Source organism: Ursus maritimus, unplaced genomic scaffold (assembly GCF_017311325.1).
Source record: "Ursus maritimus isolate PB19 unplaced genomic scaffold, ASM1731132v1 scaffold_5, whole genome shotgun sequence".
Classification (NCBI taxonomy): Eukaryota; Metazoa; Chordata; class Mammalia; order Carnivora; family Ursidae; genus Ursus; species Ursus maritimus.
In genome coordinates this window covers 2,125,859-2,153,404 of record NW_024426663.1, presented here as the reverse complement: position 1 = coordinate 2,153,404, position 27,546 = coordinate 2,125,859, and the positions used below count along the sequence as shown (strand labels likewise).

The 27,546-nt window shown below is 36.9% G+C and overlaps 1 protein-coding gene and 1 long non-coding RNA gene across 5 annotated transcripts in view; one reads left to right on the top strand and one right to left on the bottom strand.

The window, feature by feature from the left end:
* LOC121100683 overlaps positions 1-5,860 on the bottom strand; it is a 35,609-nt gene extending 29,749 nt beyond the window's left edge. The window contains exons 1-2 of one of the 4 annotated variants that reach the window (XR_005832378.1): positions 5,725-5,860; positions 2,840-3,017 (exon numbers count right to left, since the gene is read on the bottom strand). This is a non-coding gene — a long non-coding RNA (uncharacterized LOC121100683). Of the gene's footprint in view, positions 1-2,839; positions 3,018-5,226; positions 5,590-5,616 lie in introns of those variants that run through there. The other 3 variants (XR_005832379.1, XR_005832381.1, XR_005832380.1) reach the window with 3 other exon arrangements.
* On the top strand, positions 5,851-25,566 carry SLC25A46 (solute carrier family 25 member 46). The gene is made up of 8 exons (XM_040621981.1): positions 5,851-6,163; positions 8,636-8,678; positions 9,899-9,956; positions 11,821-11,898; positions 12,353-12,453; positions 19,815-19,871; positions 21,086-21,143; positions 24,001-25,566. The coding sequence occupies exons 1-8, from the start codon at positions 5,872-5,874 to the stop codon at positions 24,577-24,579; spliced, it is 1,266 nt and encodes a 421-aa protein (XP_040477915.1). The 5' UTR covers positions 5,851-5,871; the 3' UTR covers positions 24,580-25,566.
* The last annotated feature ends 1,980 nt before the right edge of the window (positions 25,567-27,546 follow it).

Here is a 27,546-nt window from a genome sequence, read left to right as displayed (position 1 = left end):
ACAATATAGATGGATCCAGGGGTATAACGCAAGTGAAATAAGCCAGTCAGAGAAAGACAAATACCATGTGATTTCACTCATATGTGGAATTTAAGAAACAAAACAAATGAACAAAGGAGAAAAGAGACAAACAAAAAAATAGACTCTTAAATAGAACAAACTAACGGTTACCAGAGGGGAGGTGGATGGGGGAGGGATGGGTAAAATTAAAAAAAAAAAAAAAAGGAGTGCTTACCATATTTCAAATAAAATGAATATAGAAAGACTGTAGCACATAAGCATAATTGATGGATATTTTTTATTTCCTGAGATCTAGGAAAAATACTAGATGAATTAAAAGTACAAAATGTTAAATGGATTACTCACACTAAAACATTAGATAAAAAATTCTTCAAATTTAAAAATCAGTTGATTCTGTAGAGCATTCAGGAAAAAAGTAACTAGTCACGAATTCTATAGGGAAGACAGCTAAAGGACATGTTTATATAAGGGAGAATCCACAAATGTCTTCTCCTACTCCTCCTACATTTTAGGATGAAACTACTCAAACCACTCAAAGAGCACATCAGTTAGACATTAATCAAAGTTAAGAACTCAAAAATGCAGAAGTTGTGGCTGGAAAGAACTGATGTTAAGCTCTGAAATCAGATATACCTAAACAATTAATTTTCTCTTGGCCACAAAATGAAATGACAAAAACAAATTTGAAAGACATATGTTTATAGCTTTTGTAATCCAGGTTCAAGTAAAGAAGTGTGAGAAAGGAGTGGGGGCAGTTCTCAATTTTCATAAAGAAGTGTAAAATAAAGATGTTACACTGTTGTTGGGTGGGGGAAGTTAGATCCTCAATTGATACCGTACACTAAAAGATGGATCTCAAAAAATAGGAATATATAACATGCTTTTGGAAGAGAACACTTAGTGACATAAATATAGACATTAGTAAATAGAAAACCATGCATCACTAAAGGAAATATTTTACAGAATATAAAAAAATCTAACCTGTTAAAGTTACTATATAAATTATATGTGAGTACATCTCAAATCCCAAAAAGTGTTGTATGTGTGCGTTTTAGAAGAATGAGAGTGAAGAATGAAATGTTTTTTAAAGTTCATTTGGAAGAATAATGGGCAGGTTAGCCAAGAAAATGAAGAAGCAAGAATATGAGAGTGTGGCTTACTACATATTAAAACTTACTTTAAAAAATTTTTCTTGGTCCACATATACATTTCAAATAAATAATTTCAGTATCTTCAAATTCCATCCTTGAGAAAATATATAACTGCATCATAGTACCTAACAGGGTAACTTGCTCATAGTAGGGTGTTTAATAAATATTGCTAGGTGAATTCCTGCATAAAAATATAGATGATTTTGTTTTATCTGGTGAGCTAAATTCAGTGTATGAATTTCTGAGTAAAATATTAATATAAATGAATGACCTGCTTCTTTTGTACTTTAATTTAGCAGGTCATATTATTTTGTGCCAGTTCTTGAAGACTGTCAAAATAATCTGCCTTCTCACTTGTATTTCAACTTAAATTTAACTGAATAATGACTGGACTTTTAAAAATATTTACTAAACTATTTCGTGATGATAAATCTTTCTGTCATATGATTCTTTCCAAAGCAAACTAATCCTTCAAATCTATTTACTAAAGGAAAAGGTAAAAAAAAGAAATTAATCCATATATTTCTATTAATAATATAATTTTGTGAAATTTTTCCTAATTTTTCATTTTTGATGCCTTCAATATCCTCTATCCACTCATTGTTATGTAATAGTTTAATTGTGGTTATTTAAAAATATGAACACAAATTGTTCAATAACCCTCCCTTCAGAAGATGGAGCCAAATTCTTTCCCCTTAGTGTGGGCTTGGATTTAGTGACTCACTTCTAGAGACTGGAATGTGACAGAAGGGATGAGGTGGACTTAAGTCATAAAGACAGTGTAGGATCCCCTTTGCTCTCTCTCGAATCATTTGTTCAGGGAAAATGTCATCTATCACATTAGGAGGACACTCAAGAGTTCTATGGAGAGGGGCGCCTGGGTGGCTTAGTTAGATAAGCGTCTGACTCTTGATTTTGGCTCAAGTCACGATCTCAGGTTGTGAGAGTGAGCCCCAAGTCAGGCTCTGTGCTGGGTGTAAGCCTGCTTAAGATTCTTTCTCTCCCTCTGCCTTCCCCACCCCTCACCCTCCAAAAGAGTTTTATGGAGAGCTCCATGTGGCAAGGAATTAAGACCTCCTGATAGCAAACCAACAAGAAAAGGAGCCGTTCTTTCCTCAATTAGCTGAGTGAGTTATCATGGAAGTGAATCCTCCAGTCCCAGTCAAACCCAGTAAAGTCTAAAATAACTGCACCTCAAACTGACGTCTTGACAGCAACTTCATGAGAGACCCAGACCCCCCAGTGAATGCCTGAAACTGCGATAGTACCAAACCCCATATATGCTGTTTTCTTCCTATACGTACATTCTTTTTTTTTTTTTAAAGATTTTTATTTATTTATTCGACAGAGATAGAGACAGCCAGCGAGAGAGGGAACACAAGCAGGGGGAGTGGGAGAGGAAGAAGCAGGCTCATAGCGGAGGAGCCTGATGTGGGGCTCGATCCCACAACGCTGAGATCACGCCCTGAGCTGAAGGCAGACGCTCAACCGCTGTGCCACCCAGGCACCCCCCTATACGTACATTCTTATGATAAAGTCTAATTTATAAATTAAGCACAGCAAGAGATTAACAACAATAAAATAGAACAATTATAACAATATACTGTAATAAAAGTTTTGTGAATGTGGTCTCTCTCTCTCAAAATATCTTACTGTCTGGTACTTACCCTTCTTCTTGTGAGGATGTGAGGTGATAAACGCCTACATGATGAGATAAAACGACCTAGGCATTGTGACGAAGCATTAGGCTACTATTGGTCTTCTGACTATACTTCAAAAGGAGGATCATCTGCTTCCGGCCTGCGGTTTACTGTAGGAAACTGAAAAGCAGAGGAAACTGAAAACCTGGGAAGGAGAAACCATAGATTGATTAGGAGGCACTACTCTACCGTCTCCTGCCGAAGCCTCTTACAGCGGTCTACTCAGTAGAGGTGGCTTCCACCTATGCCCCATACAGAAGTCATGCTGGTCCTTCAAGAACCTCATTAGGGTCACTTCATTCTTCTCCTCTAAAAGATCTAAATTCTTGTCCATCCCCAACAAAGTCCTGCCAAATCTGTCCCTTATCCTCTTTCAGCTCTCAGTGAGCCCTTGCTCACTGACTACCTAGCTTGTCATCAGGACTTTACACTTAACTCTGCCTTGGAAATTTTTCTTCCAGATTCACACAGGGCTCATTCCTTCGCGTCATTTAAGTCTGTTTAAAGATCTTTTCCTCAAAGAGGACATCCTTGACCAACTAATCTAAAAAACACTGCCTCTAACACTGATTTGATTTTATTAAATACATGTGTCATTATTTGACATTGCATTATATGTTTGTTTCATTATTTGACATGATTTCTCTATTAGTCATCTCCTAACTAGAACATGAGTTCTAGCAATGGAAGGACTTTGGCTTATTTATCATTCTAACTTCACTGTTTAGAGGATAGGTGCTCAATAAATATACTTTGCTTAAAGAACCATATAGATGAATCATTTTAATTAATGATTAATGGATAATTACTTGATATTTAGTATCCGAACAATTTTTCCTGTTACAGGCAATTATGTCATGAACATGTGCATAAGTAAATATATAAACCCTATATTTGTTTCCTAAGATTTCGGAATCATAAGATTATCATTTTTATGATTTTCTAGACATATTGCCAAATAGCCCTCCAAGAAAAAGTTGATATATTTTATGCCACTCCAAAAATGAATGACAGCTATTTTCTTCTCACATCGCATGACAATATACATTTTCCCTTTTAAACATTGTCATTTAAATATGGGAAAGATAGTTATTAAATTTTCCTTTCTTCAATTACTGGAGGGAAGACATTTTTCATATAACTATTATCCACTTGCATTTCTTTTTTTACAATTTGCCTCTTCATGTTCTTTGCTTATATTTCTACTGATATACACTTACTCATTGCTAAGCACTTTTTTACAATAAAGTCTCATTGTCTTTATCACTTTAAAATGTAATTTTTCCCAGTTTGTGATTTTTTCTTTCAATTTTGATTACTATGTTTTCCCTTTTTTATTTGCATATAGAAATTTAAATTTTATATGGTCAAATTGATTCGTCTTTCCATATGTGGTTTTTTACTTTTCTGTCAGTTTTAGAAAGTTTGCCAATTGACCATTTGAAAAATAATCACCTATTATTTTTTCCCAATATTCAATCTTTTTAAAAATAAAGAAAAAACAATTTATTGCAGCTGGAATTTATGTGGGGGTAAGCTGTGAGGCAGGGCTGTTATTGTTTCCTCCCCTCAACTAGCTACCCCACTGTCCTTCTTCTACTAATTCATCTTTTCTTCATTCATATGGATGTGAAACTGTGAGATGTTATTGTTTTTATATTAAAAGTGCGCGCGCGCGCACACACACAGGCCTTTTTCTCCTTCTCCTTTTAAGAAACAAGTTTTGGACCTGAGCCAAGTGCATCTTTAATTCAATCATTTTAAGAAACAGAAATATTTTGCACTGCCATGCTCAGTAATTAATTTGATATTAGTTGCCCAGTAATTTGGTATTAGTACTTGAGTAATACTAGATACACTTATTAAGGAAGAGACTCAATACAATTGTCTAAACCACGTATCAACCCAATGAATGAAGTTATCACTTTAAAGAAAGGGTCGCATCTGGAAGATTAAGAATTGTGCGTCAAGATTCTCTTGTGAAAGCCCTCAGAATCCTAGGTGTCCAGCGGGGAAGAAGGCACACAGGAAGAATCCATGGAAGGCTCGATCAGATCTCTGGAGAGCGACTTTGCCCGAAGAGCCCATGGAGCTCATGAAAACAGGTAGTAGAGGACTCTGTTCAGAACTGTCCTCTTAGTTGTTCCACTAGGGTCTCAATCTTGAACAGTATCACTGGGCTTTAAAGACACTAAGTGATTTAGATGCACCAGAAAAAAAAAGAAGAAAAAAACCCGACAGAAAACTATTTACAATTGTTCTGTAGCCTTAGAAAAGCAAAATGCTTAATTTCTAAAACCTGAGAGCGGTTTATATTCGTGGGGGGGCGGAGAAGAGGAGGAGGTTTTCCTCACCGACGGTCTTTTGTGATGCTTGGTCTAGCTCTAGGCGGTACCTCTGCGTTCACGGGGTAGAACCAGCTCTCAATAGATCCTCGCTAAAACTCCAGGTGCGGGAGGCAAAGCTAGAGAGACATTACTAACACCCCGCAAACTCTCTAACAGCTCCCTTGCAGCGGGTGAGGCACTAGACCAGTTAGGAAAAGAGAAGACCTAGATCTGAGGCCTACGAGTGCAGCGGACATTTCTGGCTGACATGTCAGTGCGTCAGCTCTACCGACGCGTTACGTCCCTCGATAAAACGTCTTTATTCGACCTCCGCTAATCCAGGGTGTCCCTCCCACCCCAGTTCCCTTGGCATCTCTTCGGTGCAATGTTCCATTAACCCCACAGTCATTTTCCCACCTCCTCCAAACAGCGACTGTTCTAAGGCTTGGCTCTAAGTCACCGCCGCGTCTCCTTAGCAACCCTCTCTCGCCACACCGCCGGAAAAGGCTACGATCACATGCTCACCGAACTTCCGGGTTTGCAACGTGACTTCCGGATGTCAGATTTCCCCAGACGCGGCGGGGGCCGGGCAGAAGCCGTGTGGCCAGAGGTCGCGCTGGCCCCGGTGCTGGTGGGCTCTGGGTGGGCTCGCGTCATCCTGCCCCGTCTGCGATGCATCCGCGGCGCCCGGACGGATTCGATGGCTTGGGCTATCGGGGCGGTGCCCGGGATGAGCAGGGTTTTGGTAGCGCTTTCCCTGCAAGGTCCTTCAGCTCCGCGTCGGACCTGAGCCACTGGGTGACCACTCCCCCAGACATCCCCGGTAGCCGCAACCTGCACTGGGGCGAAAAGAGCCCGCCCTACGGCGTGCCCGGTCCCTCCACCCCGCTCGAGGGCCCCGCGGAGGAACCGTTTCCCGGCGGCAGCAGCGGCGGCGGAGGCGGCGTGCCGGGGCAGAGCAGCGGTGAGGGATTGGGAGCGAGGCAGGGGTGGGTGGAGTGGCGGAGCCGCGGCTCGCGGCCTGCAAACCGCGGAAGCCGAGGCGAGGGTCCCGCCTCCGGTGCCGCTGGACCTATCGCGCGCCACACCCTCTGCCCTCCTTTCGTCCTCTGCCCCTGCAGCGGGCCTGCTCCCTCTTCCTCGCACGAACCTTTCCTCCGGGATCACCTCCGGAAAAGACACCTGCCTTAGCTCTGGGCTGCGTGGTAGGAGTTTCGAAGGGTTTCGGTGTGTGACATCCCATGGCCTAAATCAAGAAGGAAGGAAATTGGATTATTTACTGTTTATTGGGAATTATGTGAACAGTACCTAGTTCACTGACGCCTTTATTGCCTTGAGTTAATAATGGTAGCTTTATGTTCTGAAACGTTTTTCAGCATTGGCAGGCTTGGGTTCAAACCTGGCTCTACCACTCTCAGAAGCTGAGACATTTTCTTAACCTCTTAGAGCCTTCCGTTTTCTCACCTTTAAGGTGGATGGAAGAATAATTCATAGAGTTTTTTAAGTGTTAAATAAAATGAGGTGTGAGAAATGCCTGGTACGGTATGGAGCACATAGTAAACTAAAAAATAATTCGTTTACTTCCTTTTCTCTTTTAATCATAGGAATTGTGTCTGTTTTCTAGACTGTCACACTTACCCCTATGTTTTCTTAATCTTGCTTTCCTATTTCTCACCTAAAAACTTCACTAAAGAGTAAAAAACACAGACAATTTCAAGACTTTGGAATCAAGACATAGCTATTCTCTGTAGGATGTCGGAAGACCTGTGTTTTAATTGCAACACTGTGATCTAAATATTCTCAACTTGTTGTTTAGTCATAAGATGGAAATAATCACCGCTTCTTCCCATTTCGAAATCATTAGAATAATAGACTAGACCGTTAAATATTAAGTATATTCTAGATGTGTCATTCTCATTTCTTTATTTTGACTTCGAAGTACAATAATTTTTATTACATTCGAGTTAACTGGGAGGAAAGGACTTTAAATATCACCTCAGAGCAGATGAGGATGTGGAGGATCTTACTTAACCCAGTGTCATGCAGTTTGCTTTTTCAGCCTCTCTAGTTTTCTTTCTCTAGGTCCCAAAAGAGTACTGAAAAGTTATAAATTAAATAATTCGAAATGCATATACGATTGCTACACAGTTAACTTCTTAGGCAGTAAAGCTGTTGTTTTTATCTTTTTATAATTTACGCTTTAATGCTTAAAATGAGGAGTAACTCTTAGTAAAACCGGGGGGGGGGTTCTCAGTAGTTAAGAGGCTGGTGATGGTAATTTGCAAGGAGAATTGAAGACTGAGAGACTTAGTTAACTTACACAGTTAATAAACCTTTCTAAAACTTTCCAGAAAATATCAGCAGCATTTTCTGTTAATATTGGGGATGATCTGTACATGCAAAAAAAGGGAAAAGCTGAAAGGAGGAGAGTATCTTAATTGGCAAAAGAAGCTGCTGTCTGGCTTGTACATTTTTCAAGGCAAGAGTTAACAAAATAGTTTCCCCAAAGACATGTTTACAGGGCCTTATTCTGACTCTAAGGAAATAGTGACAGCATTGCTTCATTTGAAAGAGCAGAGATGAGAGAGAGAGAAAAGAGGATGAGAGAGAAAAATTATCCCTTGTGAATATTGTATTATAGTGGAAATTTATGTCTGGTCCCCCAAGGTTGTGGTATTTCACCATCATGATTTTGAGATTTTTAGCCAAGGAGAAATTTTTTTGTTTGTTTTGACATATGCATAGGAATGTTTCCAGCTATAAACTTTTCTAATAAGACAATAGAAATGCCATCAGCAGTAGCACATATGTACCCACTAGCCTCTACAGAGATCTAAGTAAGCAGTTATTCTCAAAATAAAACTTGGTGAGGGAGAAGAAGCGAGCCTCATTTAATCATTTTGATTACTCTAAGTACTCTTTCAATTTAATAATTTTGAGGTGTCTTACTTGCAACTGTTGGTTTAACATAGATGCTTTCCACCGATAACAGCAAATGACTAATTTTACAAGATAGGTGAAGTTGGTATAGTACCAGTCAGAGCCTACTACAGAAAAAAAGTTAAAATGTAGTTAGAAGTTGAAAAGTGGTAATCCTTACATTCTACCTGCAGACATGTTTGATTTGGCCCACACAGTGTTTTAATGCTTTTTAAAATAGTTGCCAGTATTTTAAAATTGGAAGATATTATGTAAAAATGACAATATCTCTTTAGAAAAATAACAGTTTAGAAACCCTGGGCCCACAGTCCCACATGGCAACAATGAATTGGAGCTGAAGAGCAGATCTGCCTTGCAACTTCCCACAACTTCCCTGGCCCATATCAGAATTTGACTTTGGGACCTAGAATTTAAATAAATGTCATGTTAATAAAAGAAAAAAATTTACAGTAAACCTAAATATTGGTTATGAGTAATCTTATTTCTTCTCTTTTAGAGCAGTTGAATAGATTTGCTGGATTTGGTATTGGCCTTGCAAGGTAATGTTTTCTTCTAAAGAGTTTTAACTTAAGTTTTTATTTAAAGTGTTTTATTCAGAGTGTTTTAATGTAAAATCTTAAATGATTATTGCTTCCTTTAGATTGAGTCTTTGGAGCAGTAGATTAAATGTTGAATAATATTTTGCAGAACAAGTTATTATTTAAAATCTGTAACTTGATTTTTTTTGAGTAAGGATAGAGAATAGGCATTCAATTTTATAATTACGAAATAATTTTGTAAGTTATATTTTAACAACTTCCATGCGTCGATCCAAAAAATCTGCTCTAATTTCCCCTTCCAAGAGAAAGTAATTTTGCATTGAACTTTTTCCTAAACATTCTAATTATAATATGATATTTAGCAACATAGAGTCTTGGTTTTGCTTACAATCAGCATTTAATGAACACCATTATTATTTTTATTTTAAATGATCATTTCATGGAAGAAAAACCTCCAGTCTTGCTAACGTGATCTCTAGTGAATATCATTTCATATTACATCAGAATTGCACAAAGCATTACATTGCATGCCAGGATAACTCATTGTTTTAAAGTTTTAATCAAGAAAAAAATGATCTTATTTGCATAATTAAACCTGAGAGTGTCAGTGTAAATAGGAACAAAATTGTGCATTAAAATTTTCCTTCTGCTAGAGTTAATTTTTCTTTAGCCTCACTGTTTATACTTAAAGCTGTTGTTCATTTGATACATTATTTATGTGTGTGTGCGTGCCACATATGCACTCACGCTTATGCATGTCACTGTTAGTATGTAAGCCCACAGAGCATTTAAGTTGGCTAGGAAAGGAGTTTCCCATATCAGGCATACAGAGATGTAGTTTCAGCTTTAGATTGTACATATTACTATTTTATGTTATTTCCCTTGCTTACCAGTTTGCAGATCTGGCTTTAATTCTTCTCATACTGAATTTTGTTACTGGTAGAATGATTTGCAAACATGTCCAGGCAATTTTTTTTTACTGCTAGAATGGGAAACATAAAATAATGCATGATTCTTCAAGCAAGAATAGTTTCAGATACACATATTGTTGTAATTTAAGTTTTGGCTATTATATGTATGTGTGTGTATACACACAAAAATTATATATATAAATTATATACTATATTTTATATATTTATATTTTATTTACTTACATTTATTTATATATTTTATATCTATATATAAAATATAGATATTATATATAAATTATTTTTTTATAGTCTCTTTACAGAAAATGTACTGGCCCATCCTTGCATTGTTCTCCGCCGCCAGTGTCAGGTAAGTGAACTTTTCTGTGACCTTCTAAACAATAATCCTGACTCTGATTTAAAATACAGAACTCAGATAAATCACTGAAACTCTGTAACCCTTATTCCATGTGAAATGTACCAGAATCTATAATATATATCAGTCTCAAACTTTTTGATCTTCAAAACTCTTAAGTCGTAAAAATTGGTTTTGAAAGAAAAATGCCTAGCCTTATACACATATGTATTGAAAATGGAGTATTTTATATTTTTTTCAGATAATTGGCAGATTTTCTTCTTTGTTACTACACCAAAACTTAATAAGTAGTAATATATTAAAGGTTACTTGCAATGAGAAATCTCAAACCGTGTGAGTTAACTTGTTGTACTCTCTCACATTAAAATCTATTGATCTATACTGTATGTTGAATGGACATTTTTATCCATGTATGATTCTATAACATCATGTGTTGATTATTTGAAAAATATTGGGACGCCTAGGTAGCTTAGTTGGTTAAGTGTCTGTCTTGGGCTCAGGTCATGATGCCACCCTAGGATCAAGTCCTACATCGGGCTCCTTGCTCAGCAGAGAGCCTGCTTCTCCCTCTGCCTGCCACTCTCCTTGCTTGTGCCCATGCACGTGCTTACTCTCTCTCTCTCACTCTCTCTCTGACAAATAAGTAAAATCTTTTAAAAAAAAAATATTGATTTACTGAGTTCTGTAGATCTTCTAAATGTTAAGACATTTGATTATACAGTATTTTAAAAAATTGTCATTAAATCACTACCAATCCCACCAGGAAAGTGTTTCAGTATTGCTAAGTTCTTGATGGTAGATGCAGTTTTTTCAGAACTCTAATTTTTGTTTGTAAAGTCACATTTATCATTGGCATCACAAAGTGCCAGGTTTTTTTTCTTTTTTTCCTTGAATCAATAGACTCACTTTGTTCATTTTTATTTTTATTTTTTTTAAAGATTTAGTCACTTATTTTAGAGAGAGAGAATGGGGGGAGTGGGGGAGGGAGAGGAAAGAGAGACTCTCAAGCCGACTCCCCGCTGAGTACAGAGTCCAGTGTGGGGCTCAATCCCACCACCCATGAGATGACCTGAACCAAAACCTAGAGTCGGATGCTTAACCAGCTGAGCCACCCAAACGCCCCTGCATTTTTTTTCAAGATTTAATAACTATAGTCTGGCAGTCAGTTTTTGCAGAAGAAATGGTGTTCCATGAAACAAGTAGCTAGTTCAGCTTGTAACTCCATCAGACAAGTGCTTTTCCTCACAATAGCTGTCTTACTTCATTATGCAACACATAGAATGTTAATTCAAAAGATGTATACTTAAGAATCAAGATTTTATAAAATTTACTGTTTCACCGAGGACGTTCTTTAGTGAAAGTGGCTTTTTCCTCCTTCCAAGTGAATGGGATAAAGAATATAATATATACAAAAATATAGTTTGCTGCCAACTGTCTTGATTCATGCTAGGGAGTTAGCAGTTTTAGCCGCCACTGTTTTGTGCTATTATTGAAAATGTCAACACAATAAAAAAGATAAATGATGCTTTAGTATCATTAAGAAAATAGTTTTAAACTTATAGATTTCCTGAAAGGCCCCATGGGTTAAGTGGACAACACTGTGGTAAAAGCTCCCATGATCTAACTTAATCTTCTTTGAAAATTTAGTTAGAAAATATATAAGTAATTACAAATTAAGCTGTTCATGCTTAGCACCAAAATATATATATAACAGTAGTTATTTTGTTTTTGAGTAATTTCTGATGACTTTAGAATTGAACTTTTGTGTATGCTGTGACTCCTTTGTATATCTTTCATGGCCTTGTTATTTCTTGACAAAACAATAACAAAAATAATTACGACATCATATCTTTTATAGGTTAATTATCATGCTCGGCATTACCATCTCACTCCATTTACAGTCATCAATATTATGTACAGCTTCAACAAAACTCAGGTGAGAATTAGTCTATAGGTTCTATTAAAATTATTTATAATATAAGTGCCATTTGGTCTTAGTAGTAATTAAAGCAAGAGTAATTCCTTTTAATTTAGTTAATAAAAATATTTTAATGCTTCTAAAACTAATGTAACATGGTAATGACATCTTTTGATGTCACTTAATAATCAATGTATTCACATCGTTGCCAAAATTAATTAAATATTAGGGATATTTAATCAGTATTAGAGATTGAGTTAATTGGAATGTTCATATTGGCCTAAATGTAGGCCACTCAACAAATAATAAAATGATAGGAATTAACGTAGTTGTAGTTCTCTACTAAAATGTCTTAGAATAATGCCTTATTGGAAAATATCAGTAAACATTTAACATCAAGTTTTATTAAGACCTTTTCTGTGTTTCTTATTTAGGCATTAATAGAAATAACAATAAATTTTGTTCATTTTAGGGACCAAGGGCCCTTTGGAAAGGAATGGGAAGTACGTTTATTGTCCAGGGAGTCACACTTGGAGCAGAGGGAATAATAAGTGAATTCACACCTTTACCAAGGTACCTTTTTGGCATCTTTTCAATATTAGCTTTGTATTAAATTTTAACAAAATATGATAGTTTCTAAAAATTCCTTGAATTTGAAAACTTGCCTGACATAGCTAAGAGAAGAAACAGAGACTAAAATTAGTTCTGTCTTATTGAATTAGTATGTGATAAAGAAACCGCTTCCTGGTCTAGTGTCTATTGAGATAGGTCTTTCAGCGCCTACTGCTAAGTTTCAGCAAATGTCTACTAAGGAACAAATATGAGTACGTGAGTAATTCTTACTGCTTAAGTAGCCATTTGGGTGAAGGAGACACATGTAAGCAAATTATAGTAGTACATCAAGATTAGGGCTATGATTAAAGAAACCCCTTTCAGTGCCCAGGGGACACTTTGCATGAAGTTGTTGGCAAAGATTTCAAAAAAGAACTGAAACCTGAGCTTTATCTTCAATTATTGGTAGGAATTGACTTGGCAGAGAAGGAGAGCATTCCAAGTAGAAGTGACAGCATGCCCAATTTAATGGAAATTGGAGGGTCTGGGTAATAGAAGTCTTGTGCTTGGAATATTGAGCATTTATGGAGTAGAGTAATAGGAAAAGAGGCTGAGATGCTAGACTGAAGCATGGTCATGCCTTTGTAAGGGACTTTGGCTTTATTCTCTATGGAGTTGGGATCTAAGGTGTTTGTTTCAATATATGGGTTCTTTTATCAAGGATTTATTCAAGTGGCAGTGTAGCATGAAAAAGCAGACTGGTGGGGGCGCCTGGGTGGCTCAGTCGTTAAGCATCTGCCTTCGGCTCAGCACCTGATCCCAGAGTCCTGGGATCAAGCCCCACATTAGGCTCCTCTGCTGGGAGCCTGCTTCTTCCTCTCCCACTCCCCCTGCTTGTGTTCCCTCTCTTGCTGGCTGTCTCTCTCTCTGTCAAATAAATAAAATCTTAAAAAAAAAAAAAAAAAAGCAGACTGGTGTAGCCAGAGACTTGTGGAGAACTGTTACTCTAGGCCAGACTGAGAGGGATCTGAAATGTGGGACAGAACAGAAAGAGATAGATGTTTCTGAAGTCTAATAGGTAATTGGTGCTAGACTGGGGATCAGGGGATGGGAGAGTTTTCATCAGTGATAGATTTCTAGACTGGAGAATACAAGAAGAAGTTGGAGTGGGAAAGAAGATGAGAAATTTAACTTTCAACAGATGAAGTTTGAGGTTCCTGCAAGACATCTAGGAGGACATGTCTAATATGTGGTTGGCATCGTGGATTGTGGTCTTAGAAAAACTTTGAAGCTGGAGGCATAGCTTTGAATGTTCTGGCGTAAAAATAGTAGTTGAAGTATTAGGATGGATGAATTTCCCTCAGGAGAAAGTGTACACTAAATGACAGAAAGTGGACCAAGGACAGTATTCTTGGTGATGTGTGAAGCACGTGTGTATGTGGATGTGTGGGTAGGAGAGGTAGTTGAGGACAGTTGTAAGAGATACTCAACAAAACCCATTGAACATAGCAGGAAACGAGGGTAATAGTGGCCTAGAAGCCAAGAGAAGAAAATTAGAATTGTAGATATGTTTGGAGGGAGAGGGAAGAGAAATTAGGGAAACTTGCTTCTGTGTCTCTTTGCTCTCTGAAATAGAATATAACATCATTAGGTGAAAGAAGGATGAGCATTGGGGTCAAAGTAGAAAAGCCTGAGAAGAATGATACACATTTGAGACAGTCACAGTATGCGTAACAGGAAGGGAACCTTACAAGGAGTATATATGAAAGGAACATTAATAGATAATAGTGGAAATCATAAATTGTTTTAGGTACTATTTGGCAGGACTCTGACTTTCTGTATCAATGCTGTATTCCAGAGATAGCATCGAAGACTTTGGTTTGTTATCCAAAGTTCGTCCCTGGCAGATTGAATTTTTTGCATTGACTAGAAAGTGAGGTAGTTGAAGGTACAGCCACTAGTGTCTCAATCTTGGGATTCAGACTTTACAGGGAATGAAATGAAGGCAGGAAAGACTGAAATCAGGCTTTTTGCCAATGTGATTGCTCTCAAAGGACATCATAGTCAGAGTTCTTTAACACAGCCTTACTAAGTGTTAAAATCAAAACATTTGGCCAGCTAAAAGTTTCCCCTTTCATACTTAAAAATCTGAATTTCTGTCCTTGACTAAGTTTACTCACTCTATTGCTTTTTATATCGTAGGATAAGATCAAAAGTTAGTACTTGTCATCAGATGTTCTTGAAATTCTCTCACAAACAGAATTTTATAAAGATTTAATAAAATTCAGAAATTTCTATATAATGAAGTGTAAAGAATTCTGTATATTTGCAGTCAGGATACTGTTGGTCTTGGCTATACCACTTTTTACTTCTGGGACTTCAGACAGGTAATGCTATTTCTTTAACACAGAGATGAAATAGTACCTTTAACTTAAGGTTTAAGGGAAGGAAAAAGGAATGGGAATGGGAAGGCACAGAATTTCATTAAATTTTATTACCTTCCTTACTCTATAGACCTATAGGTATGTCAGTTATATGGGTATATACTTTCTCTTGGTCATTTTGGATCTTATTGAGGAAGACACAAAAGGCTATCTTTGTTGTATTCTACTTGGATAATTTTTCAGATAAATCCCACTCATTAATTCACTTCCTGAGTACCTACTATGTGCTAGGTTCTGTGCTGGAAATCAGGTATATAGTGAGAAGAAACAAAAGGTTTCTATGACCATAAGGCTTAGAAGCCTGTATAAGGGACATACATTAAGTACAATAATCCCATTAATGAATAAATAATTACAAATTGAGATTTGTTCCCTGAAGGAAAAGAAGAGATTCTTTGAGATTAGTAAGGCGTTAGGAGCAGTGCATCTAATAAAATAAAACTTGAGCTGGCATCTGAGTGGTGGTTAGGAGGCTCAGACCAGTCTGTGTGAAGACAGTGTTGCAAGGGGAGCATGGAGAATTCAGGTAAGTGAGAGAAGGCTCACATGGCTGAAGCTCGGAGAGCAAGAGGGAGAGCCGTGGGACAGAATGTGAGAGAGAGGTAAGAGCCAGGTTGATGCATGGCCTCGTAGGCCACTTTAAGGATGTTGAAGTGTTTTAAGGAGAGGTCAGTGACATGATCAGATTCATGTTTTTAAAGGGTCACTATAAATGAAGATGAGAAGATTATGGGAGGACCAAAGTGGATAAGAGGACACATGTTCATGTGCTACAACAGTAATCTAGGTGACAAGTAATTGTAGCTAGGACCAGGGCGGCATCTCCTGAGATGGATCTAAGTGGATTCTTTTGAAATGCATTTAGGTAAAGCTAATGGTACTTAGTGACGGACTAGGATGGTAGGTGATAGAGGAAGAGCTGTCCTGGATGACTTCTAGGATTTTGGCTTATGTAACTGGATGTCAAATGAAGCCATTCTCTGAAGTACAGTGTAAACTTTTTTTAAATTCTGTTTTTGGGCAGGGTTGACCTTTCTTGAGGGAAATCAAAGTCATAGCAGACAAGTCAGCAAAGCAGTAACCCAAAGTGATTCACAGAAGTTACCACCTGAGGAGAATGAGCTTGGGGGTCTCCTAGACTGAGGTTCCTTAATTGCACAGCGATCACTAGGTAGAACGGGTGAGATAGTATGGATTCACCAATATTTAGATTTTTATTTTCATTTTGATCACATCTCAGAGAAAAAGAGCAAGTCTGTAGTGCCCATGATGTCACCATGGTTAGAGTTTTACAGTATTACTACTTTTAAAAAAAAAGTATATAACCCAAGATCATCATCCGTGATCTTTCTTTAGTGCTCTGATTCCTCCCCAATCTTTCCCCAAATCTTCTCCCAGGGGGAGTGATTGAGACTATGTATACCCTTTACTTTCCTGTGTCATTTCTCATATTAACGTAAGGAGCACCTGTAACCAATGCAACCTATGTATTTCAGTCTCTCACAAAACCCATATGGTTAACCTCCAACTTCATTTGCCGCATCTCACATTTGTATTATACCAGTACAGTAACATCTTACAGTTTCTCATCGTGTTTTTTGTTTCTCCTAACCACCCTTCTGAATTCACTGACTTTGAACATGTTCTGTTTTTTTTTTAAGGATTTTATTTATTTATTTGAGAGAGAGTACAAGCACAAGCAGGGGGAGAGGCAGAGGGAGAGAGAAAGGGAGAAGCAGGGAGCCCAATGTGGGGCTAGATCCCAGGCCACTGGGATCATGACCTGAGCCGAAGGCAGATGCTTAACCGACTGAGCCACCCAGGTGCCCCTGAACATACTCTATTTTAAACACAATGAAATCTTCCTCTAATTTAGTAGATTTCCTTTCTGATTAACTGTTACTAAGTAGGGACCTCTAAAAGAGTCTGAGTAGGGAACAAAGATCTTTAGCTTGATTTTGGACAAGTTCATTTTTAGACGCTTTGCCATACCCAGGTGGAGTGACAGATGATATACATGATTGACATACAGAGAAATCTAAACTGAAGCTAATGGATTTGGGAGGTTTTGAAAGCATTTATCTTGGATAACATTACATCAGGAAGGAGCATAAAATATAAAGTAAGAAGAGGGCCCGAGTCTTTAGGAACTCTAGGATAGGTGGCTGGGTTAAGAAAAATCCTCCTTCAAAGGAGTCAAAAGTAGAGACTAGAGGGGATGAGAAAAATCCAGAAGAATATGGGATAGTGGAATACAGGGGCAGAGAGGGCTTCAAGAAGGGAGGAACCTGAGGGCATGTTGGCTGTTGAAGGGGAAATAAGGTATATCCAGCTCCCAGTGCTCATCACAAGTGCCTTCCTTAATACCCAGCACCTATTGAACCCATCCCCCTGCCCACCTTCCCTCCAGTAACCCTCAGAATTAAACATGTCCATTGGATTTAGTGACATAGAGGTCATGGGGGCCTTGGCAAGAGTTGTTCTTTGGAATAATGGGGTAGAAGCCAATTTGGAGTGGGTTCAGAGGTGAATGGGAAGTTAGGACATGGAAATAGCAAGTGTAGAAATTTGGCTGTGCAGAGGAAAGATGAAGAGAAGCAGCTGGAAGATGGGTTTTGGTTGAGGGGAGATTTTTTTTAGGAGGGCAGTTATCTGAACATGTGAAAATGAGAGAATGATAAGGGAACACTGTTTAAAAATAGTTATTTAAAAATTTTGTTGCTTTTTTGTATTGATTATGCATGGAAGCATGCATCTCAATCTGTCAAATAGAGGACTATTTTAAGAAAAGCAAGTCATTTCTCTTAAATTTGTTGCTCTTTTTCAAGGGCAGGTTGTGCTTGTGAAAGTAGTGAGTTAAATACATTTACCCCTGTTTTCATATTGATAATGAAATATAAAGAGGTTTGATCACAAGTAGATTTTTATATTACTCTCTTTCTTAAAGCATTTCAGTGTGCTAATTTAAATTTCTAGCACTGTGGCAATAAGTTTTACCCACAGATAGAGATACAAGGAAGAGAGTCTCATTTTTTATACTTAATTCTAAATTTCATTTTTCTTACTTTTAATAATCTTACTGATATTAAGAATTGACAGTAGTAATTAGTATTGTATTCAAAGGCAAAGTAGCCCAGTCCTTACAGAAATGCTGATCACAGACCCATCTGTCTCTAATGTTAATGATGGTTTCATCCTTAAAATCACTGTCATAATGCCCTGTGATAATACTCTCTGGGGCCATGGTAAGAGTAACAGCAGTACCCAGATGATTTGCAGACCATGTAGCATATGTTGTTTTAGAATCATAAAGTCACTGTCAAAAAGACGGGAATCCTAATCTTTTTTATATTTTTCATCCAAATCATTGGTGGTCATTTCAGCTGTATTTCTCTGTGATTATTCAGGCCTAAAATAGTAGTCTTAGTATTAATTTAATCAGAATGTGACCCAGAAGGCTCTCTAAGGTCTTATTGATCAGAGGTGGTTGGTCTGTTGTCTAAAAGTTTCTCTGCAGATCTTTCATTCTCTTAGAAAGTCCACATACCACCCATGTTAAAATTGTACTGAGTTTGTTTTTAGAGGACGTATTAGTGATTATTTTCTACAGCTTTTTAATATAAAATAAATTTATTCCCTGCCTCCTTAGGTTTGTCATATTCACTTATTTCAAATAGATGCTTCCTCAGCTTTCTGCTGGGGCTGTGGTGCCGTGGGCACTGGTTTCGTCAGGGGAGGTGGTGGTGGTTCTCTTTATTTTATACTTTCTTTCATTTTACACTTCCCTCTCTCAGCTGTTCTGCCTCTCTCTCCCTTTTCCTTCTTCTCCCGTCCCTTCCACCCCTCTCTCTGCCTTCTCAGTTTATTCTGCTTACTCATTTACTTTACCTTTTGCTCTCTCTCCATTCTCTTTTCTCCTTTTTGACATTTCCTTGGTACAACGTTCTCCTCTTTTGGTTTTGCAGCTTGCCTCTCTTCTTTTTCTGCTGTCTTTTCTGATTCCCGAGGGTGACCTAAACAGCAGGAAGCACACAGTGTGAGACCTTGGTTCCAGACCTGACGCTTTGCCTGTCACCTACCTGAACGTGTCCCTGTGGGTCTTCTGACCTTCCTTTCTCTCATAAGTAAAACAAATTGGACCATACCTCTCTGCTTACCTCACAGAATGTCTTCTTGTATCAAATGGGATGAGAGGCAATGTGGGCAGAGTGTGCAGACTTCCAAGTCCTAGAGACCAGGGTTTAGAGCCCAGTTCTGCCACTAACTAGTTGTATGGTTTTGGGTAGGTTATGAACCTTCTCTGAGCCTATTTCCTCATCTATGAAATGGGGATAACAAAGTCATTGTGAGGGTTAGAAATAACTCCTGCAAAGCACTTTGCACCATGTCCTGCCTTGTAGGTACTCAGAAAGATCAGAATATAATAAAGGTCACACAATGTCATCATAATAAGGAAAGGCACTTTGGAAATTTGGTGCTACACATATGTCGTGTGTCATTCATTCTGCATATAGTTACTTAATTTTGTTTTGTTTTTAAATTCTCATCCTTTTTCATGCTTTTTCTTCCTTTATCTTGTTCCTTGTTTCCCTTTCCCCTCCCCAACTAGTCTTTCTTCCCCAGCCTGTCATTTTTATATCTTCTCCTTGAAGTTTTCATGTTCCTCCTTTAAGTTTTAAGATTTTTATAATAAGTGGTAGCTTTTCCTCTTCTGTCAGCCCCTTCTTTGGGCACACAGAAAAGCACTTAGTACGTTTTTTCTTTTTAAACCGTCATAATTGTTTGAAGTATGTCCCAGAAAAGAAAATATTCACCATTAGAATATATTCTCCTATGGATTTTTTAAAAAAATGATAATCAATTACCTTTTTGAAAGTCAGGCTAATTCAGAATGTTGTAAATAACATGGCTTCTGTTTTGTTGAAATTTATTTTTTAGGGAGATTTCACATAAATGGAATCCTAAACAAATAGGAGAACACCTTCTACTAAAATCGTAAGTATCAAAAGTGTACTTATATTGAAAATTTGCATTAATTTTGTAGTGTTAGGACTGAAAAATCTTAATTCAGCAAAGAAAATTAGGGCAATAAAATATTTGTGGGACTAGAACTTCAAAAGACAGTTAACATAGAGTTAAGGAATAAAATCCTGAAATATATATTATCTTTAAAATAAATCTTTCTGATTTGAAAGGCTGAAATCACAACCTGATTTCTCTGTGTTCTTAGGAAGTTAGCAAAGGTCTTCAACTTGTTTAACCCAAATTGCCAGAAAATTAGAGACAAAAACTTACCGTTTGTATAGTGATGAGCAGACTCAAACCTTAGTGTCATTAAAACGTAGTCCTAAAGACACTGTGATTTTACAACACTGACCATTTTTGTAGATTAGAATTTTACTCTTCACTTTTTAATTTTTTTTGAAGATTGTGAATTGGAAATCCCCCAGCTTGCTGGCTCCCTCTGTGGGACATTCCAGCACATTATTACTTAGTGATGTTCCATTCACCTTGAAAACTACTTCTTGCCAGGACCTGGCCCATAGGGTTAGGTAAGTCCCACCTTGATGTTATTTTAAATAACTATATTTTGCAGGCTTGCAAAGTTGTAATATTACTATGTCTAAATAGTGGTGATAGGAAACAACTTTGCAAAGCTGTACAATATTGTTTTTTAATAATAAAAGGGGACTTCACTCATCATTGAAGACTGGCTTAGCTCTGCTGGGTGGGAAATCTGGGAATGGATAATGGTAATCGATAGGATAATAGTAGAACAGTATATTTGTTCAAATGTCACTAAAAAGGCAAACAGTGGAATGGATCCCTCATCCTAACTTTTAAATATCCAATTTATAGGCTACATTAGCTATATGCAGGTAGAAAACAAGGTCACATTAGCTATGTGCAGGTTGGACAGTGAATCATAACCAAGCCTACATTTTACTGGTTTAAAATAAAATCAATTTTCTTTGCAGCCTTTCCCTGTGTTATTATTAATACTTAAATTTTATCATTAGCTGTTGAATAAGGCATCTTACAATATAGGTCTCCAAAGTATCTTTAGGATATAGATATTAATAGTTGAAAACCTTAAATATATTCAGGCTTGAATATAAATTATGCTAATATATTAAAGTAGATATTCAAAATTTGGTGTAAGCATGTTGTTTTAGTATACTGATAAATTTTTTTTTTAATTTCTACAGCCTAACTTACATGGTGGCAATGCCTTTTTATTCAGCAAGTCTAATTGAAACAGTACAGGTGAGCTACTTTTATTGTCATTTTTTTAGTTAAATATATTTTTTGAATATTCAGTATATTGTTTCTATAAGATTCTGGTTGTATACTAGAAAAATTTAAGACAGCAACCTTTTAAAATTTTTATCTCCCAGATACCACACATATCCCAAAGATTATATACTAGGCACATTGCTAGTTGTGTATCTTTCCTTTGCAAACTTACTTCACACGTCTAGTTTTAATTTTTTTTATCCCTTCCGTAGCCAGCTGTATTCTTCATTCAGCTGTCTCAGAATCCAGCCAAGGGTTTAATCTGAATACGAAGAATCTGGGGTTTTGTTGTTTTTTCAACTTTTTAAGACCGTTATGTACAACTTACAATGTTTATGGCTTGTCGCCAGACAGTAAATTACTAATTACCTGAGCATAAAACATGCTGGATAATTATCCCAATAGTGAGCAGCTAGTCTACTAACAGCATTCTTTTTAAATATGCCTTCTAAGGAACATTTGTGCCATGGTGTTAAGTACTACAAAGCTAAAGCAATTTCCTGTCAGACCTTCGTGTTTTACCATTTCTAAGCACATGGTGGCGCTTCAAGTACAGTGGATTCATGTACTCTTACTGTACCATTCCTACATTTAAAAACTGTAAGGTGAAGATAGTTTTAACTTCACATATACTCAAAATCCAGTTAATTGTACACCACCTATCTCCTGCCTCCAACACCAAATCCTCTAGCTTAGTTCTTGTCTTCAATATGTATGTGTTTCCTCTGTAAGAACTTCACAGGATTAGCCTTTGCTTTTCTAATTACTCTTTTCCACTTAGTTGCTTTCTGGCCTTATTGTTGATTGATTATTTATTTATTATTAACTTGAGTTAACTGAAGTTAATGTTTTACTACGCAAATATACTTTCCTCTCCGCTTGCATTTGGCATAGTGTCAAATGATATGACCTTTGTATAAGGCTGCAGTTTACAGTTATCACTATGAAATATCTTTATTTGACAGATACGGGGGGAAAATAGCAGGTAGCAAGGTAGTTACTTGAAGAAAAAATAAGCAGCATGATATACTGGGGAGAACAAGTTTTAGCTTTAGACAGACCCTTATCAGAATCACATTTCTCTACTTAAGGTTGATCTGTGAGTAAATAAATGTCTTAACCGTTCTAAATCTTAATTTGCTCATCCATAAGATGAGAATAGCATTTTAATAACAGTTATAAAAATTAGAGTTATTTACGTAAAGTGCCTAGCTCACTATCAGTTAGTTTGGTTTTATTACCCAGTATCCAGCCCCTGTTTTTCCTTGCTCCAGATTCCACCTGCTGTCTCCTTTTGACTCCTTTTGTCTATTTTCTAGAAGCCTTTCTTTTACTTCTTAGAGTTTCTCTCTTTTGAGCAGCATCCTCTTCTTTTAATAATCCCTTTGCCATCTTTTCGCTCTCCTCCAAGGTGTAATCCTTGGCCTGCTCTGCTCTTTATCCTATATTCAGCATCCTGAAGAACTCATTTATTCTTGTGAATCATTTTAACTCTAATCTCTATGTGAATTAAATCATCTTCCCTTCAAACCGAACTCATATAAATAGTATCATCTTATGACCCTGAAAATTAGCTTCCTTTTGAGCTGCTTCTACTTTTCTATTAGTGGTACTATTGATATCTGCCCCCAAAGACTCAAAACTTCAGTTCTAGTTTTTAGGAAAGTCTTGATTTTTATGTTTCTTTTATCTTTCATAACCAGTCAGTCAGATGCCTTCTTAGTTGTAACTTCAGCAAGTATCCGAGGTTTGTCTGTTTCTCCCCACTGGCAGGGAGCCATTCCCATCCTTTCTTTAGCACACACTCAGCTTACTACAGTAGCTTCTCTCTCCCTACTTCCTTCATGTTCAGTGGCCTTTTTCCCCCTTCTGGGAGCTCAGATTGCCAAGGACACTTTTTCCCTTGAAAAATACACATTTATTTGTAGATCTCCTGTAGAACAACTCCTGAAGCTCTTAAATCTGAGTTTACTGCTGATCTATTGTCTTCATTAAAAGTCCGTGATCTAGTTCCTGCATTTTAAAGTCACTCTGTACACTTATGCCATTGTTCTCAAGTTGCAATGTTTATATCCTTTTGTTGATCAAGAATCTGTGTTGAGTCATATTCCCTAATATCAGTTGTAAAAAGGCAGATACATTGTAGATGATAATGACTAACATGAGTGAGTGCTTCTGGAAGCCAGGCCTGTTTCCATGTGATACTCCCAGCAACCCTGTGCATAAAAGGTAGGTGGGACTAATCCTATTTTTACGGAATGATAAACTGATTCTTAGGAGAAGTAACTTGCCCAAGGTCACACAACCAAAAAGTAACTATTGGAGGCAGGGTTTAAACCTGTGCTTCAGAACTCTAAGCACTATACAACCTCTTTAGGTGTCCGGTAGCTGTTGCTTTTACAAATGAGTTCTAAGGAGCTTCTTGAGGGTAGGGGAACCAGGTGTGTCCACATGTCCTCGCCCGTTTCCCTTACCAGTAAGAATAGGTCCCAGCTTCAGTACTGTTAGGAAATTTCATTTGATAAAAAGAATCTAGGGGCGCCTGGGTGGCTCAGTTGGCTAAGTGACTGCCTTCGGCTCAGGTCATGATCCTGGAGTCCCCTGCTTCTCCCTCTGACCCTCCCCGCTCTCATGCTGTCTCTCTCAAATAAATAAATAAAATCTTTAAAAAAAATCTAATGCCTAGATAACATTTGAAGTGTGCAAGCTATTGATATTTTCCCTCTGTAGTCATAAGTTAGGATTTAAAAAGGACCTAAAGAGAGTCCTTTCTTGTGGCACAATAAGCAAGTATTAACTTTTACTCGTTTCATCATTTTTATTTCAGAGTGAGATCATTCGCGATAACACTGGAATTTTGGAATGTGTAAAAGAAGGAATTGGAAGAGTGATTGGCCTCGGAGTGCCTCATAGCAAACGACTGCTCCCACTTCTTTCCTTGGTCTTCCCTACGGTGCTGCATGGGGTTCTTCATTACATCATCAGCTCAATCATTCAGAAGTTTGTCCTCCTAATTCTAAAGAGAAAGACTTATAGTAGCCATCTAGCTGAGAGCACTAGTCCGGTGCAGAGTATGTTGGATGCTTATTTTCCAGAACTTATTGCTAACTTTGCTGCCAGTCTTTGCTCTGATGTTATACTTTACCCATTGGAAACAGTTTTGCACCGCCTTCACATTCAAGGGACACGCACAATTATTGACAATACAGACCTTGGCTATGAAGTGCTTCCAATTAACACACAGTATGAGGGAATGAGAGACTGTATCAATACCATAAAGCAGGAGGAAGGAATGCTTGGTTTTTATAAGGGGTTTGGTGCTGTTGTAATACAGTACACACTGCATGCAGCTGTTCTACAGATTACCAAAATTATTTACTCCACCCTTCTTCAGAATAGCGTTTGAGGTTTAAGTTCCTGGTTAGTCTAAAAGACGTAATCTGGATACTTTGTTATGAAATTATGAGGGATAAAAGTGAAATACTGGGAGAAAAATGGATTAGAAAGTGAAACTGATAGAAAAGCCCGTGCTGATTGTATTGACTCTTAATTTTTTAAAGGGTGTAGGTATATATTTTGGATGGAAAGTATTCCAAATTTGAAAACTCAGTGAAAGTAACACTCACGCGTTGAATTCTAGCTAGTGTAGCACTCATGCTAAACTAAAAATGATCCTGGGCAGAAGGAAAAATTTGTCAGCAAACATAAAATTCACAGAGCTGAATTTATTCCATCTGACTTTAATATTTATTAGAAGTTTATTTCACCTTCTAGATTGATATTGCTATGTCATCCTTAATATAGTATATAGTATCAGTATAGTTTACCTTTAAGTAAATAAACTGTGTCATCAGTGATAAAGATGGGAAGGACTAGATTTGGCCACATGTAAGTGGGACTTGAAGAGTTTTAAGTTATATTGTGCCTGTATAACTTTTTAATGGCTGTATATTTATTATATAAAGCCATTTATGTACACATAAGAAACTTGGGATTTCCTTCATTTCTACAAATTTTCCACTCTGAGATCAGCTTATTTCATAAAATGAAGTCAGGTACTTTCTGCTTGAATATCAGAACAAAACACTGAAAGACAAGGTACCCAAAAGATCAAAGGCAAACAGCTTATTTGTCCATATCCAAACCCAGCGTTTCAATGCCAACAACTGAAAATTTGTCATGTGTTTATAAAGTTTGATTTGCTTACCTAGATATGTGAATCATCAAGCTGTTTTTAGAGCCACTCCTAAGAGAGAGAGAGTAGAAAATAATCATGACAGCTATTACTGTTTCCACGTTTACAAATTGTGTTCTGAAAGGAATGTCACTTGCCTATATATATCTGAATGACTTGTCGTAGAGGAGACACAATTAAAATTCATGTGAAAATGTGTGCCTCTTGCCTTCCATATAGTCGTCATTAAATAATGGCTTCAGTTTTTATTTCCTTCTAGTTTTTGTTTGTAGTTTCATTTTCCAAACTAGATACACATAAAGGGAAAAGCAAGTTTATCCTCATCACCTTTTATTTAAACTTGTTTGAATGAATAATGAAGAAAAAATAAAAACCTTGAAGTTTGTCCTTGCTTTTTATGGATGAGGAAAAGAAGTAAATCTCAAAGATAATAAGCAAAAACATTTTTATCAGTTTGTTAAAAAAAATTCTTCCTGTTCCTAAATTGAAGTTGGTGGGTGAGGTTCTTTGTATAATAATAAGCATTTGACTGATCCATCATTAAACATTTTAGAGTTTCATTTCCTCACGGGAGTGATCACAGTTTTACTATAAACCATTTAGCACACTGAAGTGCAGTGATTTTGCACCAGTGTTGTCCAACCTAACACTGAGATTTACTTACTAAATGTCAACGGAACAGTTACTTTTTGTGATTAATAGTTTTAGAACCAAAAAATAATATCCAAAAAGTGTCAAACCATATGTAAGTAGCAACTCAGTCTATGATCTTGTGTGGTATGTGTGTGGTTTTTTAAAAATCACTAAAATACACACGTTTTCCATTTTTAAATTCCACCAAGAGGGGAAAATAAAATTAAACGCCACTGGTCACATGTATTTTCTGGTTAATCTTTTAAATCATGGTTTATTTTTCCCTACCTATGACACTTAAATTGTTTTCAATGCTTTTGAATTGCTGAGTAAATTTTTAGATGTTTATAATCTGTTCAGCTTCCAATCATTTTTATTATAATCAAGATTGTTCAAATAAGAGTAAACTTCAGAAAATTTCAAGTAGATAATTTCTAGAAAAACAATCTGAATGCAATCAAGTATTTACTAATGAAAATCCATGAGATCCATTATGAATTAAAAATTCAAGATTTTTGACAGAAGTAAGTATAAAGATTCAGTTATATAAATCTATCTCATTATAGAATCATTACAAGATGGATAGTCTGAACCACACACAAGTAAGGTTGGTCTTTTGTCTCTTTGGAGGCAGAATACAAATTAATATTAAAATTGGAATGTGGCAAGTAAAATACTAATTGTTCTTTACTGCCATTCCAAATTAGTTGAAATATAAAAATCCTTAAAATTCAAGAGCTTAGATGCTGGCCAAATGTATTTAAATGCATTTAGAAAGGAATAAGTGTAATGCATATTAGGCACACTCTCCCTTTAAGAAACCGCTCTAGTTCCTTAGCATGTATGTGCCAAAGTCAAATATCCATTGGCTACATTTTTAAAGATGATAATAGCTCAGAATATTTTTTAGTTCCGTATGATTAATAGTATCATAAATAAGCTTCTATTAAAATGTTCCAGAGGCCCAATGGTCCTCTTAAATAAGCCAGATTTTGGCCAGGCAGCTGAAGTGTGATTTGCTTGCTTTACATTGTAGGATTTCTTTCATCTGAGTCAAATAGTATGAAAGTGAGTTAAAAACTGAAAAACCTGGCAAATACTAACTTAGTATGTTATGTGAATTTATGAATTGATTTAGTACATTTGCATATAAATTTCTTCCCCTTGCGCTACCCTTCTCTATTTTATGAGCCCTTGAAAAATAACCCCTAGGTTTTTAAAATTTCTTAAAGCCTCCAAACTCCCAGCGCTAGATGTTATAAATATGAAACAGTAAAAACAAACTGATTTCAAAATGACCAAGGTTTGGGGGATCTAATAACTCAGCCAGAGTTTTCAGAAACAACTGGAGAGTGAAGAAATCTCACTCACTTTTGCAAACATGCCTAATTACTCACAGCTGTCTTTTTAGCGCTGCCTTTGTCACAACTGCGCAAAGCATTCACTTTACTGACTGGGCACGAATGTTTTAATATTGCTGTGTATTCAGATATCTGCTCAGAAAATAAAACACTGCTTTGGAATTTGTTTCTTGCAACGGGATTG

What these genes read in the sequence shown, in the direction of transcription:
- SLC25A46 (XM_040621981.1), top strand. Translation starts at nt 5,872, where the DNA reads ATGCATCCGCGGCGCCCGGACGGATTCGATGGCTTGGGCTATCGGGGC. An exon ending in TTTGGTATTGGCCTTGCAAG is followed by an intron (nt 8,679 to 9,898) that starts GTAATGTTTTCT and finishes ATTTTTTTATAG; the next exon opens with TCTCTTTACAGAAAATGTAC. An exon ending in GAACACCTTCTACTAAAATC is followed by an intron (nt 19,872 to 21,085) that starts GTAAGTATCAAA and finishes TAATTTCTACAG; the next exon opens with CCTAACTTACATGGTGGCAA.